Source organism: Mandrillus leucophaeus, unplaced genomic scaffold (assembly GCF_000951045.1).
Source record: "Mandrillus leucophaeus isolate KB7577 unplaced genomic scaffold, Mleu.le_1.0 Scaffold20, whole genome shotgun sequence".
Classification (NCBI taxonomy): Eukaryota; Metazoa; Chordata; class Mammalia; order Primates; family Cercopithecidae; genus Mandrillus; species Mandrillus leucophaeus.
This window is the reverse complement of record NW_012102032.1, coordinates 1,504,561-1,520,400: the sequence shown is the minus strand read 5'-3', so window position 1 is coordinate 1,520,400 and position 15,840 is coordinate 1,504,561. Positions and strand designations below refer to the sequence as shown.

The 15,840-nt window shown below is 37.1% G+C and overlaps 1 protein-coding gene across 1 annotated transcript in view; it reads left to right on the top strand.

Annotated features, from left to right (window-relative positions):
• The window catches only part of MED13 (mediator complex subunit 13), a 150,389-nt gene extending 135,029 nt beyond the window's left edge, over nucleotides 1-15,360 (top strand). Inside the window, exons 24-30 of the mRNA XM_011979163.1 lie at nucleotides 502-644; nucleotides 1,133-1,291; nucleotides 1,401-1,586; nucleotides 3,864-4,012; nucleotides 6,048-6,221; nucleotides 10,901-11,001; nucleotides 11,312-15,360. Of these exons, the coding sequence (XP_011834553.1) occupies nucleotides 502-644; nucleotides 1,133-1,291; nucleotides 1,401-1,586; nucleotides 3,864-4,012; nucleotides 6,048-6,221; nucleotides 10,901-11,001; nucleotides 11,312-11,444 (1,045 nt within the window). The 3' untranslated portion in view covers nucleotides 11,445-15,360. The remainder of the gene's footprint in view (nucleotides 1-501; nucleotides 645-1,132; nucleotides 1,292-1,400; nucleotides 1,587-3,863; nucleotides 4,013-6,047; nucleotides 6,222-10,900; nucleotides 11,002-11,311) is intronic.
• The last annotated feature ends 480 nt before the right edge of the window (nucleotides 15,361-15,840 follow it).

Below are 15,840 nucleotides of genomic sequence, written 5' to 3'. Positions count from 1 at the left end.
AAATTTATATATTGTGATGTGAAATAGAAAAACTCACATGCCAAACCTATGATTTTATGAATATTCTCGCTTAGGACTTGTGTAAAGATGTGAAGCACCAAAATAAAGGGGATCTGTTTTTCACAAATTTGGGCTCTTAAAATGTCGGGCTGGGCGTGGTGGTTCACACCTGTAATCCCAGCACTTTGCGGGGCGAAGGCATGCAGATCACGAGGTCAGGAGATTGAGAACATCCTGGCTAACATGGTGAAACCCTGTCTCTACTAAAAATACAAAAAATTAGCCGGGTGTGGTGACACGCACCTGTAGTTGCAGCTACTCAGGAGGCTGAGGCAGGAGAATCGCTTAAACCCAGGTAGATGGAGGTTGCAGGTAGCCGAGATTGCGCCACTGCACTCCATCCAGCCTGGGCAACAGTGAGATTCCATCTCAAAACAACAACAACAACAAAAATCATAAAATTTAGAAATATATTTATGACACTCTCTATTCATACAATAGGGCTCGTCGGAAAAAAAGTTCTGCTAGAAAATTTGGTCTACAGAAACTTTGGGAGTGGTGCTTAGGACTTGTACAAATGAGTTCATTACCATGGAGAGTTGTAATTGGTCGTCTAGGAAGGATTGGTCATGGAGAATTGAAAGGTAAAGTTGTGCTTTTATTAGTATTTATATTTCTGTTTTATGTTAATTCACACACTGTTCTGACCACATCTAGGTATATATGTTGAATACAATGCAAAGGTTATCAAATAAGGAAACACATATGTCTAGGCCACAAATGGCTAAATTCAAATTTTAAAAAGACATTTTACTCTTTTTTAACTTTAATAGCAGTCTTATTACTGCTGTTCTTACTTGTTTTCTGTTTTTTCCACTTTCTGATTGTTATTTAACTCATCCTCTGTTGAGCAGATACTAATTGAATTTGGTATACCTAATATTAGGGGGATAAAGGATGTTGAGTGGCATCAGCAGTAAGTTTGGCTTGGTGATGACTCCAGTTTGAGGAATACACTAATTTAAAAGCCATTAACTATTTTTATGTTTTAACTTTAACTTGGTTCTACAGGATATTAATAATGCTGTTACTTTGATTTTTTTTTTTTTTTTTAAACTGTCAATACCCACAGATTGGAGCTGTTTGCTGAGTCGTCGAAACTTGCAGTCTCTAAGTAAAAGGCTCAAAGACATGTGTAGAATGTGTGGTATATCTGCTGCAGACTCCCCTAGCATTCTCAGTGCTTGCTTGGTGGCAATGGAGCCCCAAGGCTCTTTTGTTATTATGCCAGGTTAGCTATCTTTAGTTTATATCAGATTTAATTCTTTATGCAGTTTTTAAGTATTACATAAAATTTATTCTTCATTTATTAAAAGAAAAAAATGTCTTTCATTTTTCAGATTCTGTGTCAACTGGTTCTGTATTTGGAAGAAGCACGACTCTAAACATGCAGACATCTCAGCTAAATACCCCACAGGATACATCATGTACTCATATACTTGTGTTTCCTACTTCTGCTTCTGTGCAAGTAGCTTCAGCTACTTATACCACTGAAAATTTGGATTTAGCTTTCAATCCCAACAATGGTAGGTAATTTGTTCCATTTTGGTAGTCTGAAGAATACCTCCCAAAATAAATTCATGTCGAATACCTGAAACATGTGAATGTTACCTTATTTTACCAAAAAATGACTTTGCAGATGTGATAAGTTAAGGATCTTGAGATGGAGAGATTATCCTCAATTATGCAGGTGGGCCCTTAATGCAATAACATGTATTCTTATAAGAAGGAGGTTTGACTACATAGAAGAGAAGAAAGCCATGTGATGGAAACAGCGGGAAGCAAAGTCAAAGGGAGAAGATGCTGTGTTGCTGACTTTGAAGATGGTGAAAGAGCCCATGAACCAAAGAATATAGTTCTAGACTCTGGAAAAGACAAGGAAACAGATTATCCCCTTCAGCCTTGCCAACATCCTGATTTCACTCCAACGAAACTGATTTCAGATTTCCGGCCTCCAGAACTGTAAGAAAATAAATGTGTGTTGTTTTTAAGCCAACAGGTTGTGGTAACTTGTTAAAGCGGCAACGGGAAACTTAATACAATCATTCTTTTACCTTGTTGATACCAGAACTGGTGCTGTGATACCAGAACTGGTGCTGTGAATTATCCCATAAATCTTTACTTTTAAAAAACTGTTTGAGACAGAGTCTCACTCACTCTGTCTCCCAGGCTGGAGTGCAGTAGTACAATCTCAGCCCACTGCAACCTTCACCTCCTGGGTTCAAGCGATGCTCGTGCCTCAGCCTCTCGAGTAGCTGGAATTATAGGCGCATGCCACCATGCCTGGCTAATTTTTGTATTTTTGGTAAAGATGGGGTTTCACCATGTTGGCCAGGCTGGTCTCAAACTCCTGACCTGAAATGATCCACCCACCTTGGCCTCCCAAAGTGCTGGGATTACAGGTGTGAGCCACCATGCCCAGCCATCTTTACTTATTTTAAAAGGCAATAGTTGATCACAAAATATTTGTATAGGTTTACCCTTGTGCTTTTGAGGTACCTGTACATGAACTCATTTTATATATCTCTTCTGTTGATTTACCAAAATAATATAATTTATATAAACTGCCAAAGTAGGGAGGTAGCTTTTCCAGGTGAATTTATAGTTTACATTTTAGTAGAAGAGAAAATAATATTTTATTGTTATTCTGAGATACCTTAAAAAATCTCACATCTCTGAAGTCAGAAATGTGGATATTATGCTCTCTTGTTTTAGTGTGTTATGTAATAACTCGAGTATTTTACTTAATAAAGAACATGGTATTATTCGTAAATACAGTAATCCTCCTTATCTTTGGTTTTCCTTTACATGGTTTCAATTTCCCATGGGTACAGTACAATAAGATACTTTGAAAGAGAGAGTGAGAGAGACCACATTCACATCTCTTTTATTATAGTACGTTGCTGTAATTATTCTAATATTCTTGTTGTTAATCTCTTACTGTACCTAATTTATAATTGAAACTGCATCATAGGTGTGTATGTAAAGGAAAAATCAGTATATAGGATTTGGTACTATCCTTGGTTTCAGAAATCTATGTGGGTATGGGGGTGGGTCTTGGGACATGTCCGCCATGGATAAGGGGCACTACTGCAGTCCCACTTTAAACACATTTTCATTTCCTTTGTACTATGTTTGCTTTGTATTAGTTTCCTATTGCTGCTCTAACAAAGTACTACACATTTAGTGGCTTAAAACAACACCCATTTATTTTATCTTATAGTTCTGGAAGTCAGAAGTCCAAAATCAGTCTCGATGGGCCAAAGTCAAAATGTCAGCAGGATTGATTACTTTCTGGAGGCCCTAAGGGAAAATGTTTCCTTGCTTTTGTCAGTTTCTACAGGCCACCTGCATTCCTTGGCTCATGGTCCCTTCCTCTATCCTGGATGCCAGCAGTATAGTGTCATCACATCTCCTTCACTGACTCTAACCCTACTGCCTCCCTCTTATTAGGACCCCTGTGATTACATTGGACCCACCCGGATAATCCAGAATAATCTCCCCATCTCAAGATCCTTAGCTTGATCACATCTGCAAAGTCTTTTATGGTAACATATTCTTAGATTCCTGGGATTAGGATGTGGACATCTTTGGGGGGCCATTATTCAGACTACCACATGCTTGTTTATGCATAATTATTTGTATGTTTTTTAGCACAACACTTGGCACATGGTAGACACTCAGTAAATGTTGGTTAAATTAACCCATTTTGGTTAAAATTTCATTTATTTTGACCCTTTCCTGTGAATGACCGTAGGATATGGAAAATGGAGTTTTAAATTTCTTTTCTTTCTCCTGTTTAGATGGAGCAGATGGAATGGGTATCTTTGATTTGTTAGACACAGGAGATGATCTTGACCCTGATATCATTAATATCCTTCCTGCTTCTCCAACTGGTTCTCCTGTACATTCTCCAGGATCTCATTACCCCCATGGAGGTGATGTGGGCAAGGTAACTGTATTGTAAATTTTAGTTTTTCTAGGCTGGGCGCAGTGGCTCACGCCTGAAATCCCAGCACTTTGGGAGGCCAAGGCAGGTGGATCACGAGGTCAGGAGTTTGAGACCAGCCTGGCCAATATGGTGAAACCCCGTCTCTACTAAAAATGTAAAAAATAGCCCGGTGTGGTGGCACGCACCTGTAGTCACAGCTAGTCAGGAGGCTGAGGCAGGAGAATCACTTGAACCTGGGAGGCGGAGGTTGCAGTGAGCCAAGATCAAGCCACCGTACTCCAGCCTGGGCGCCAAAGGAGGGTGACGAAAAAAAAAAGTGTAATTTTTCTAAATGACATTCGTTAACTTAGTAATGGATTAATATATGAAATGCAATACTATTTTTCCTTGGAAATTAGCAAGAGTTGAGGTTAATTAACAGTACATTCAGGCATTTCTACATCATAGACATCAGTACTTTGAATTGCACATTTTTAAGAGAATCTCTAAGGCTCTGCTTTCCCTGAGTCCGTATTTTCTAGACCATTTGGCATTACTCCTTTTTTTGTAGTTTTTGTGGCAGTTCACCATAGTTTTTTACTCAGATACAGGATCACAGTATCTTTCAGAATCACTATATATAACTCTTAAGAGCAGCCATTCATATCAGGGCTATGACAAGGAATATAATAAAAATACTAGTTTTCTCATAAGACCAGATAAAACACTGACCATCTACTTCCCCTTTTTATCTTTAGCAATTATGGAAGCAGGCTGTCTTGACCTTGTATTTGAAGTAAAAACTAATTGGGCTTCAGCGAATAACACCTCTCTATTTGAAATTATATATACTGGGCTGGGGGCGGTGGCTCATGCCTGCAATCCCAGCACTTTGGGAGGCTGAGGTAGGCGGATCATGACATCAGGAGATCAAGACCATCCTGGCTAACACAGTAAAACCCCGTCTCTACTAAAAATACAAAAATTAGCTGGGTGTGGTGGTGGGCGCCTGTAGTCCCAGCTACTGGGGAGGCTGAGGCAAGAGAATGGCGTCAGCCCGGGAGGCAGAGCTTGCAGTGAGCTGAGATTGCACCACTGCACTCCAGCCTAGGCGACAGAGCGAGACTCCGTCTCAAAGAAAAGAAATTACATATACTGCTGATTTGATTGTTGTAGTATGCATAGGTTTAAAATTTACCCTTTTAAAGTAGGGAAGGATCTTTTTCCAATCTTACTTTGCATTCCTTCCTCCTTTTTGTAACTGCAAAGAAATTAGATAAGAAATACATACAACGAAAAGCACCAGTAATCCCACCACCTTAATAAAACCATTTTTACTTTTAAGCAAATTATCATCCTTCCACATATGTTTATATTGCAGTTTTCAATAAGTATAATCAGCTTTTTAATGTTGCATTTTTGTTATGCCGTGATTTGTGTCCTTCCCAAAATATTGGACATGTAAGGTTTTTTTTCTATTATAGATAATGATGTAATGAACATTTTCATGCATATTTTTTTTCTTTTGTCTGTTTCCTTAAATACCAAGAAATACATTAATCCAAAGGATATGAATGTGACTTAGTAGTTGTCCCTTCATGTTGCCATAATAATTTTCACAACACTATTAACTGCATTTTATAGATAGTGCTAGATTAACAAAGCTAAATTGAATCCACCTTTTGAATTGGGGTGTGGTTTTCAGGACTTAAAGCAATATTAGCAAGTAACTTAAAGATGTCATTGAAAATTTTGTATGTTTTACTCATCTGTGAAGGTTTACACACTTTCCTGTGAGCTTGGCATAGTAATACAGACTTGTTAAACAGCTGGCATATTCATTTAATACAATTCTTAAAATATGTTCTATTAATGCTTTTACTTATAATACTCTTAAGTACATAGAAACTGGTTTTTTTCAATATCCTTCAGTATTTTTTTAAATTGATGTCATAAGATAATGAGACTGATTGCTGTAAGCCATTCTGTGTTTATATCTGGTACTTAGCTATATTTGAGTGAACTAATAATATACTTCTAATTTTGTCTTTTTAAGGGTCAGAGTACTGATCGGCTACTTTCAACAGAACCTCATGAGGAAGTACCTAATATTCTTCAGCAACCATTGGCCCTTGGTTACTTTGTATCAACTGCCAAAGCAGGTCCATTACCTGACTGGTTCTGGTCAGCATGTCCTCAAGCACAATATCAGTGTCCCCTTTTTCTTAAGGTATTGCCATTTCTGTCCCAGTTCCTAAATAATTCTGATTGACAGCCTAAGTCCTGAGAAATCTAGAAGTGGCTTTTTAAAGTCTTATAGCTTGTCTAAGTTCTTAAATGAATTGCCATATGTGACTCGTCAAACAAGATCACGAAGGCGTGGTGGCTTACGCCTGTAATCCCAGCACTTCAGGAGGCCGAGGCAGGCAGATTACCTGAGGTCAGGAGTTTGAGACCAGCCTGGCCAACATGGCGAAACCTCGTCTCTACTAAAAATACAAAAATTAGCCAGGTGTGGTGGCGGGTGCCGGTAGTCCCAGCTACTCGGGAGGCTAAGGCAGGAGAATCGCTTGAACCTGCGAGGCAGAGGTTGCAGTGAGCCGAGATTGTACCACTTCATTCCAGCCTGGGCCACACACTGTGAGACTCTCTCAAAAAAAAGAAAAAAAACTAGCTTTTAAATTTATATTTTTAGAACTTTATTCTTAAGTCAAACTCCTAGGATCCTTGTTAGTGTAGATTGAGTATCCCTTATTCGAAATGCTTGGGACCAGAAGTGTTTCCACTTTTGGATTTTTTCAGATTGGGGATGCTCAGTCTGTTTCGACTGCACTATAATTTAGAGCTGAGAGAAACTTTATGTTACCTCTAGTCTAACCTTCTCATTTTATAGGTGAGCATATTTAAGTTCAGAAAAACTCACCTGTTTAAAGTCATAATTGGTAATAGACTCAAGACTGAAACCTGGGTCTTTTAATGATTATTGTGTTATTCTTTGAATTACATCATACTGCACTGCTGTTATGCTACATTATTTTGGGGAATAAAAGATTTATAATCTTGGGCTGGGCGTGGTGGCTCATGCCTGTAATCCCAGCACTTTGGGAGGCTGAGGCGGGTGGATCACGAGGTCAGCAGTTCAAGACCAGCCTGGCCAACATGGTGAGACCCCGTTTCTACTAAAACGACAAAAACTTAGCCAGGCGTGGTGGCATATGCCTGTAGTCCCAGCTACTTGGGAGGCTGAGGCAGGAGAATCACTTGAATCTGGCAGGTAGAGGTTGCAGTGAGCCGAGATCATGCCACTGCACTCCAGCCTGAGTGACAGAGCGAGACTCCGTCTCAAAAAAAAAAAAAAAAAGATTTATAATCTTTGTAATACTTGATTTTTAGTTTCATTTACTACTTAAAGTTTTTCTAGCTGTATGTAGATTACTGTGTTAAAACTGAGTGGTTTTTAAATATAGTAATGAGACTCTCAGATTCATAGTGATTTATTACAACAAACTCAGGCTGGGCACAGTGATTCACACCTATAATCCGAGCACTTTGGGTGGTCAAGGCAGGAGGATCGCTTGAGGCCAGGAGTTCATGATCAGCCTGGACAACATAGTGAAAGTTTGTCTCTCTAAAAAATTTTTAATATTAGGCATGGTGGCACGTGCCTGTAGTCCTAGTAACATGAGAAGCTGAGGCAGGAGGGAGGATCGCATGAGCACGGGAGGTTGAGGCTGTAGTGAGCCATGATCATGCCACTGTACTCCAGCTGTGTGACAGGAGACCCTCTCTCAAAAAAGCAAAACCATATTTGTTAGTAAGCAATGTAACGTGAAGTGGAGATAAGTCACAAAATGAGATATAAAAGCCCTATGCAGAATTTATTACTGCTGCTGATATTGTTCCAGAATAACAAATTTAGATGTGACTCACTTACTCTTATGTAAACCCACCAGAAGTTGACTGTTTTTAATCACCAAATCATGCTAATTTAAATACTTGCTGCCGGGCACGGTGGCTCACACCTGTAAACCCAGCACTTTGGGAGGCTGAGGCAGGCAGATCACCTGAGCTCGGGAGTTCGAGACCAGCCTGACCAACGTGAAGAAACCTTGTTTCTACTAAAAATACAAAATTAGCTGGAAGTGGCGGTGCATGCCTGTAATCCCAGCTACTCTGGAGACTGAGGCAGGAGAATCGCTTGAACCCAGGACGCGGAGGTTCATTGCACTCCAGCCTGGGCAACAAGAGCTAAACTCCGTCTCAAAAAAGATAAATAAATATAAATAAATGCTTGCTAACTGGGCCCGGTGCAATGGCTCACGCCTATAATCCCAGCACTTCAGGCGGCTGAGGCAGGGAGCTCACCTGAGGTCACGAGTTCAAGACCAGCCTGGCCAACATGATGAAACCTGCCTCTACTAAAAATACAAAAAAAGTAGCCAGGCATGGTGGCAGGTGCCTGTATTCCCAGCCACTAGGGAGGCTGAGACAGGAGAATCCCTTGAATCCGGAAGGTGGAGGTTGCAGTGAGCTATTGCACCACTGCACTCCAGCCTGGGTGACAGAGCGAGACTCTGTCTCAGTCAATCAATACATACATGTATACATACACACATGCTAAGTTATTTTTACCTGTTGGAGTAGAAGTTGGATTGTATGTATGCTTTAGTTTCTTAGGGATATATTTTAGTGGGTACTAGACCAATAGGTTTCTTGCTATTTTCTAAACCTGTTGCTATTAAATCTTGATATCTTTGGATCACATCCATTGACTTAAATGACATTTGAGATTAAACAGTGGACTTCTGTACCACATTTATAAAGAATACAACAGCTGATGATCTGAATTGATTATTAATGAGATAATATATTTAAAGGGTGTCAAGTAATAGCTTTGTCATATGACATTTCTTCCTCTTCCAGTAGATGTGCAGTGGTCTTTAAAGATCTCATTACAAGAACATATTCTCAGCCGGGCATGGTGGCTCACGCCTGTAATCTCAGCACTTTGGGAGGCCAGGGCAGGCAGATTACAAGGTCAGGAGATCGAGACCATCCTGGCGAACACTGTGAAACCCTGGGATTAGCCAGGAGTGGTGGCGGGCACCTGTAGTCCCAGTTCCTCAGGAGGCTGAGGCAGGAGAATGGCATGAACCCGGGGGGCGGAGCTTGCAGTGAGCTGAGATGGCACCACTGCACTCCAGCCTGGGCAACAGAGCAAGACTCCGTCTCAATAAAAAATAAATAAATAAATAATAAATAAATAAGAACATATTCTCAAGGGATTTTCTATATACTAGTAGTCTGTGGTGTCTCCACAAAACAAAGGGTTCTTTGTGGTCCTTTGGGAGGGTGCTACACATGCTATCTGTCCTCTTTTCTAGTCATAATACATGTATGCACACTAAAGTCTCTGAAAAACAGAGGTAAATAAAATAGTTTACCTAGCATTTCCCAAACTTATTAATACACAAGGAAAGGATTATTTAACACCTGTTAATAGTTTATTACCTTAGTGTTTCAGGGGATGTGCTTCAGGAAACACAAGTTTACAAAAAGTCCAAGGGACTATCTAGAGCCTTTCCTACTCAGTATTTATTTGCAGAAAGGATAGTGTAAAGCGGGCATTCACTGTTAGATACATTGTAACAAGATTAGGACTTCTGGTTATGAACTACCACCTAAAGCATAATTTACTATAAGTTTCGTTCACTTTTTTTTTCGTATATCTCAGTTTTATACTGTAGGCAGTAAAGCCACCTGATTTGTTTCTCTTTGCTTGGAAATATAGCAGGTTGTTAGCTAGATTCCTTTTTATCATAGGAATAGAGTACTGGTACTAATTACATTTTAAAAATTCTTGTGATTTGCAGTGTGAGACTTGCTTATAACTCCATAAATCAAGAGTTTGTAGACAGTTCAAACATAGATATCTTTGGTTATATTCCTAAATATACTGCCCGAGTTTCTACATATATTGCAGTTGCAGAGGAGAGAGCACCTAAATATAAAATAGTACCTTTTACAGTATACAGAATGAAATCTACCAAGAGTTACTGCAGTGAACATCACCATTGTTTTGTCATAGCTTTTTAATACTATATTGACTTACATATATTGACTTATAAACAAAATGACTCATTTATTTGGAGTGTGGAGTAGCTCATTCCTTTCTCCCACTATTCATTGCCATATCTAAATGAATGTGCCAGTTTTTACTAATCCTCTGTTATGAAATTGAGTGGGCAAAGCAGGCATCTGTGCACCGTATTACTTAGGGTGTTCTCAGTTCAACCCAAGATAGCTTCATTTAAGGTTTATTGTGCTGTAACCAAACTATTTGCTTATGCTTACGCCTGTTACTTTTTTCAGTGCTAGACTTAGGTATGTCTGCATAGTCATAAAGAGTGTCATACCTTACGGACAGACTACTCAGGTTTACTCAATTTAGTGCCTCCTTAAACATTTACGTTGCACATCTAGGCAAATTAGACTTAGCAGATAATTAGAAATTCTTTTTCTAAGGATTATTGTATGGTCTCAAAAACAATAAAGGTAAAGAAAATAGATTCAAAATAAGTTTTGCACCTAAAAATCACTTCTGGCTAGGTGCAACGGCTCATGCATGTAATCCCAGCACTTTGGGAGGCCAAGGCAGGAGAATTGTTTGAGGCCAGGAGTTCAAGACCAGCCTGGTCAACAGAACAAGAAGCTGCCCCTACTTTAAAAAAAAAAAAAAAAAGTCTATAATGAATTAAAGAAAACAAGCATTTTTATAGTGGCTTTCATCCATAACAGGACTAAAATGTATTTAATCATTTTAGAAGATACACTGGGAGAATAAGGTAAAACTAATTAGCAGATTATTTTCTATTTGGCTGACTGATTGATTACTTGTTACCTTCTTAGGCCTCTTTGCACCTTCACGTGCCTTCAGTGCAATCTGACGAGCTGCTTCACAGTAAACACTCCCACCCACTTGACTCAAATCAGACTTCAGATGTCCTCAGGTACAAGTCTTTTACCCTTAACAATTTGTGACTGCAACTTTAAAAGAGTATAATGTTGATTCTTATCTATTTTTCTCATTTTTGGCAAGAATTCACAGTTGTATATCACTGGATCTCTAAGCACTGCTATTCTAACATGAGTAATCTACTTTTGAGGATAATTTTTATGGAAATTGCTTCTTTCCCCCCAGGGACTCTCTGTTACACTCTTTTTTAAGGTGACTTTGAGTCTTAAATGCCATAATTGAAAACTGCTTCCAATCTAGATTGGAAATAAATACATGACTTATGCAGTTTATTTACTTTTCAGGTTTGTTTTGGAACAGTACAATGCACTCTCCTGGCTAACCTGTGACCCTGCAATCCAGGACAGACGCTCATGTCTCCCAATTCATTTTGTGGTGCTGAATCAGTTATATAACTTTATTATGAATATGCTGTGATCTTCATTTGATGGAACTGTGCAAGAAAAGAACAAGGAAAAATGGATATTTCGCTGCAGGATTAAGTTACAATTATCTTCTCAGTGAAAGTTATTTGTGATGGGGTCTAATTCTTATTACTTCAACAAATATTGTTTTGACTTGGGGGGAGGGGCTATAACCCTGCTATTTTTCATTGACTCTACTGAACTCTTTAGGATGATGACTGATCATACAAAACGTATTATAACATTTTCGTAGCAAAATTAACCTTTTTTTTTCCAGTCACAGTATTTGTGAAAAGTAATGAGCCATAGTACCCAGTCATGTTAAATTAATATTAAAAGCATGGAGAGGAAACATGAGGAACAATGAATTTCAACATATGGCTTCAGAACATGAAGATGTTCTTGTATTGGATTATAGTATCTAGTATTCAAAAATGCCTGCATCTCTTATTTATTGTAAGTTTTTAAATGTATAAATTGTCTTATATTTCTTAACCTCTTTTATAAAAATTTTCCTAGAAGGTTTATACTGCCTTCTTGCTTTAAAGCAATTGGTCTAAAATATATGTAATCGTCTTAATTAAAAAGTTGCAGTAGGGTTGCTTTTAGAGTATTATTTTTTTGTAAGGGGGTGGGTGGGACAGTAAATTTGTATTGTCTCGATGTACAGTTTAACGGGGATAGAGGGGGAATAATGTCCATACCATTGTGTGTGGAGGATTTACAGCTAAGCTGTAGTTGCAGAGTACATGTACAGTAATGAAGTTCACTGTGTTTATAAATTGAAAAGGTACCAGGTCTTACAGCATTTTATATATCACATCTTTACAGAATAACATGATGGCAATATACAAGTGGTATTGTTAGGTGGTTTAACTTAGAATAAAATGAGAATTCTTCAGTTATATTTTGTACTATGGTTTAGGGCTATGACTAATATTTCAGGCCATTTCCAGTGCAAGAAACTTAGTTTTACAAGAAAAACCATTTGCTACTGAATGCTTAAACTAATTTTGGTGTTTAATGTTACATGCTTAAATTTTTTTCAGTTTTAACAGTGGCACATTTAGGCATGGGACTATTATTATGAAATTTATTTTCAGGATCTGCTATAAGGTTGAAATTTAGCCCAGCTCTAGGCATTTTACAAATTATTTTACAAGCAGTCACTCTTGATTGTTTGACTTTTTTTTTAAATTAAAGATTGGGAATGTATGTGAGAGTATGCATATGTATGGATGTGTGTGTGTGCGCGCAATCAAACTGTGGTGTAAATAGATTCTCAGTGAATTCTGGTATTCAGACTCTATTCCACTAGTGAAAGAACCATTTTCTAAACTTCCCTTGCCTTTTTTATTTATTTAATTTTCTTGGTTTGGAGATGTCAGTCCCAAACACCAGAGTCTGTACTTTTCTATAACACAGCTCAGATTAAGGTAGGGCATATGCCAAGGAGGTTCTCACCTCCCTAAAGAAGGGACTTGAATTTTAGGGACTTTAATTCACCCCTCCTTCAATACAACTTTCCCCCTTCTTGTTTGCACATGCCAAGATAACTGCTTTTATGCAGGGTGTACCCCCTTGAAAAATCCTTTCTACAGTGCTGCTCACAAAAGAGCCCAAGTTCGCCTCCTACCTGCATTGCTGACTTGAATTCACAGTCGCCGAGTCTACCTATCTTTCTTGGAAGCAGTCTAGCAAAATTTCTATTTGTACGTTCACTAATTATCTACAAGGACAAAATCAGTTGTATTTACAAAACTCTATTTCAGTGGGGTTTTTTTTTGGTTTTTTGGTTTGTTTGTTTTTTTTACTGAAACTTGTTTTGTGAATACTCTATGCTTAGAATTAAATATCACTTTCTTATGAACGATATAACTTCTTCAGATTGTGTATATGAAAACATTAGCAAGTCTTGTTTTTTCTATGAAGCAAACACAATTGACAAAGGTTTTCAATCATTTCTTCAAAACTATAATGCAATTCCAATGGTCAGCATATTTTGATATTAAATTTAAAGATCACCTCTCTGCATTTGTTTTTAAATTATGCTAACACACCACACATTATTTTGGTATGTTTTGTTCTGTACTTTCTTTAAAAAAAAAACAGAAAAAAACAAAAAAAAACAAAAACTTGTCTGAGATTTGAAGGAAAATATGCTTATTTGGAATTTCCATAAAAAGAGTATCCTTTTTATATACTTAATAGTGACTTTACAAAATAAAAGTTATATTCTCAGTTGTTTAAAATCACTAACCTGTGGTAACCACACCTCAGATTGAAAGTAGATTTAAAATTATTCCCTGACAGATTATTTAATGTGGAGCCATAAGGAGGGAACCCAGTATACAATTATTTTTTATTTGGGAATCAGGGAATAGTTCCCAAATATACAATATTTATTGGTAAGATTTTTTTTCCCCTTCATATATCCACTCACACTCAATAGAAAGTTATTAAATAATCATTAGAAAAGCTCATAGACTTATTTGAGAAATTAAGCCTCGTGCAGGATGATGGATTTGACTTACTAATGTACTGTCACAGACAAGTATGGGTAGTTTTGTTTAAATAGGTAAGCAAAATATTATGCTTTTTAGCAGTGGATTACCAACACCTTGACTTCTTTGTTACAGTGCTAACATCTTTTTTTGTGTGCAGTTATCCATGATTATTAAGCAGGGTGGAAGTTCAGTATTTTGTCATTTAAAAAGATTAGTTATATAATGTCTGCTTCCAGCCAGTGAGAAACATCTAGCCATACCTTTCTTATGCAAGCCATTCAGTTATCAGGACTGTGAATTAACACTGTATGAATAAATTTCTGTACACCTTATTGTTTGGCCAGAAGGCCACCAAGTGTACTTATATGTAATCCTTAAATTTTAAAGTAGCTGTAATTTTTAAATATTTCTAAACTTTTCTTAAACCACTAAAATTAAGCTCTTACTACTTAGTCAACTATCCTCAGCTGTATTCGTACTCAATTGTCAGTATGGCACAGATTACTGTATTAAAATATTCTCCTTTCGTCTTCATACTTACCTTCTGGAGGTAATTTTTTAACTTAATGTGTTACTACAAAGATTTGCAGATCTTTAATCAAGCACTATGTTAATACTGTAATATCAGAATACTATGTTGCATTATTTAAAATGTTCAAATTGAATAGATTAAAAAGTTTTTAAATGCTATTGCATCATATAATTTGCTATTCATCCACTATGGCATTGCATATCAATCAGTTAATACACTTAATGTTGCATGAGTAATATTTTGGTCTGGGTTTCCTCTTAAGATTTTAGTTCGTCTGAATTAAGGAAAAATGTTTTTAATATACATTCTTATTTTGTCCCACCCCTCCAAAAATGAGCTGGAAATCTTAACTTTTTGGGGTTTTTTTTTGTTTTTTTGGGGTTTTTTTTGTTTGTTTTTTGGTATTTTAATGGGCCCAGAACTGTGGTTTAAATTTTTATGTATGTATTTTCTTTTTTGTGGAGTATAAATTTAAAAACTGGATTTGGGACCTAAAATACTCCTCAGGTTGACGTATTCATGAAGTTTTAAAACAGCTTTAGTTTTCAAAGTAAACTGGATATGTGGACCTTAAAGTTATTGAGTTTAAGCTACAAATTGTAACGTCATTACTGGACATGTCAGCATCAACCCTCTCAAAATAGCTTGGTCACTTTATGAAGGGGCGTTTTAAAGTTGTTGTTTAGCAGTGACATTTAATATGGTCCAATTGCTTTTCTTTTTAACGTGACAAAAAGAGAATAAGGAACAAACACTATTGCTGCCGAATGCCATAACACTGAGTTGTACAAATTGTGATTGAGGAAATGAAAAGGTTTATACTTTTTAAAAAAAAAAACAAAAACAAAAAACAAAACTTCAAATGGAATAAATTATTCATGAAGCCTTCATTGTTGTGTCTTATTCTGTTGAAAATATTTCCATATTAAATTTGTGCAAAATTAGTAGCAATATTTTTGTGTCATTATAAATGGAAAGGGACAGCCTCGAAACTGATTAATGGTCTTTTAATTTCTCTGAAGTATTTTTAAAAGGATTTTAATCACATAAAAATGTACAGTATGTAGAATAATTGTATATTTTATACCTACCAATTCCTTGTAGGCTGGCCAATTAGATATTGTCTAGTCCAAACAAGCTACCTTCAAATATTTAAAGCTTAGCCATATCCTATTTTTATTTGATCATAAGAATAATGTTCAGAAGTGAGTAATCCATCAAAAATAGCTCTGCCCATGTTCTGTAAGCACACATTTAAAATATTTTTGTCCAGACTTAAGCCAAGTAAGGACATACCTCAAAATTGTTGTGATCATTTTGAAATAGTTTTTGCTGCAAAAATTTTAAAAATTATCCTTTAAAAGGAGTTG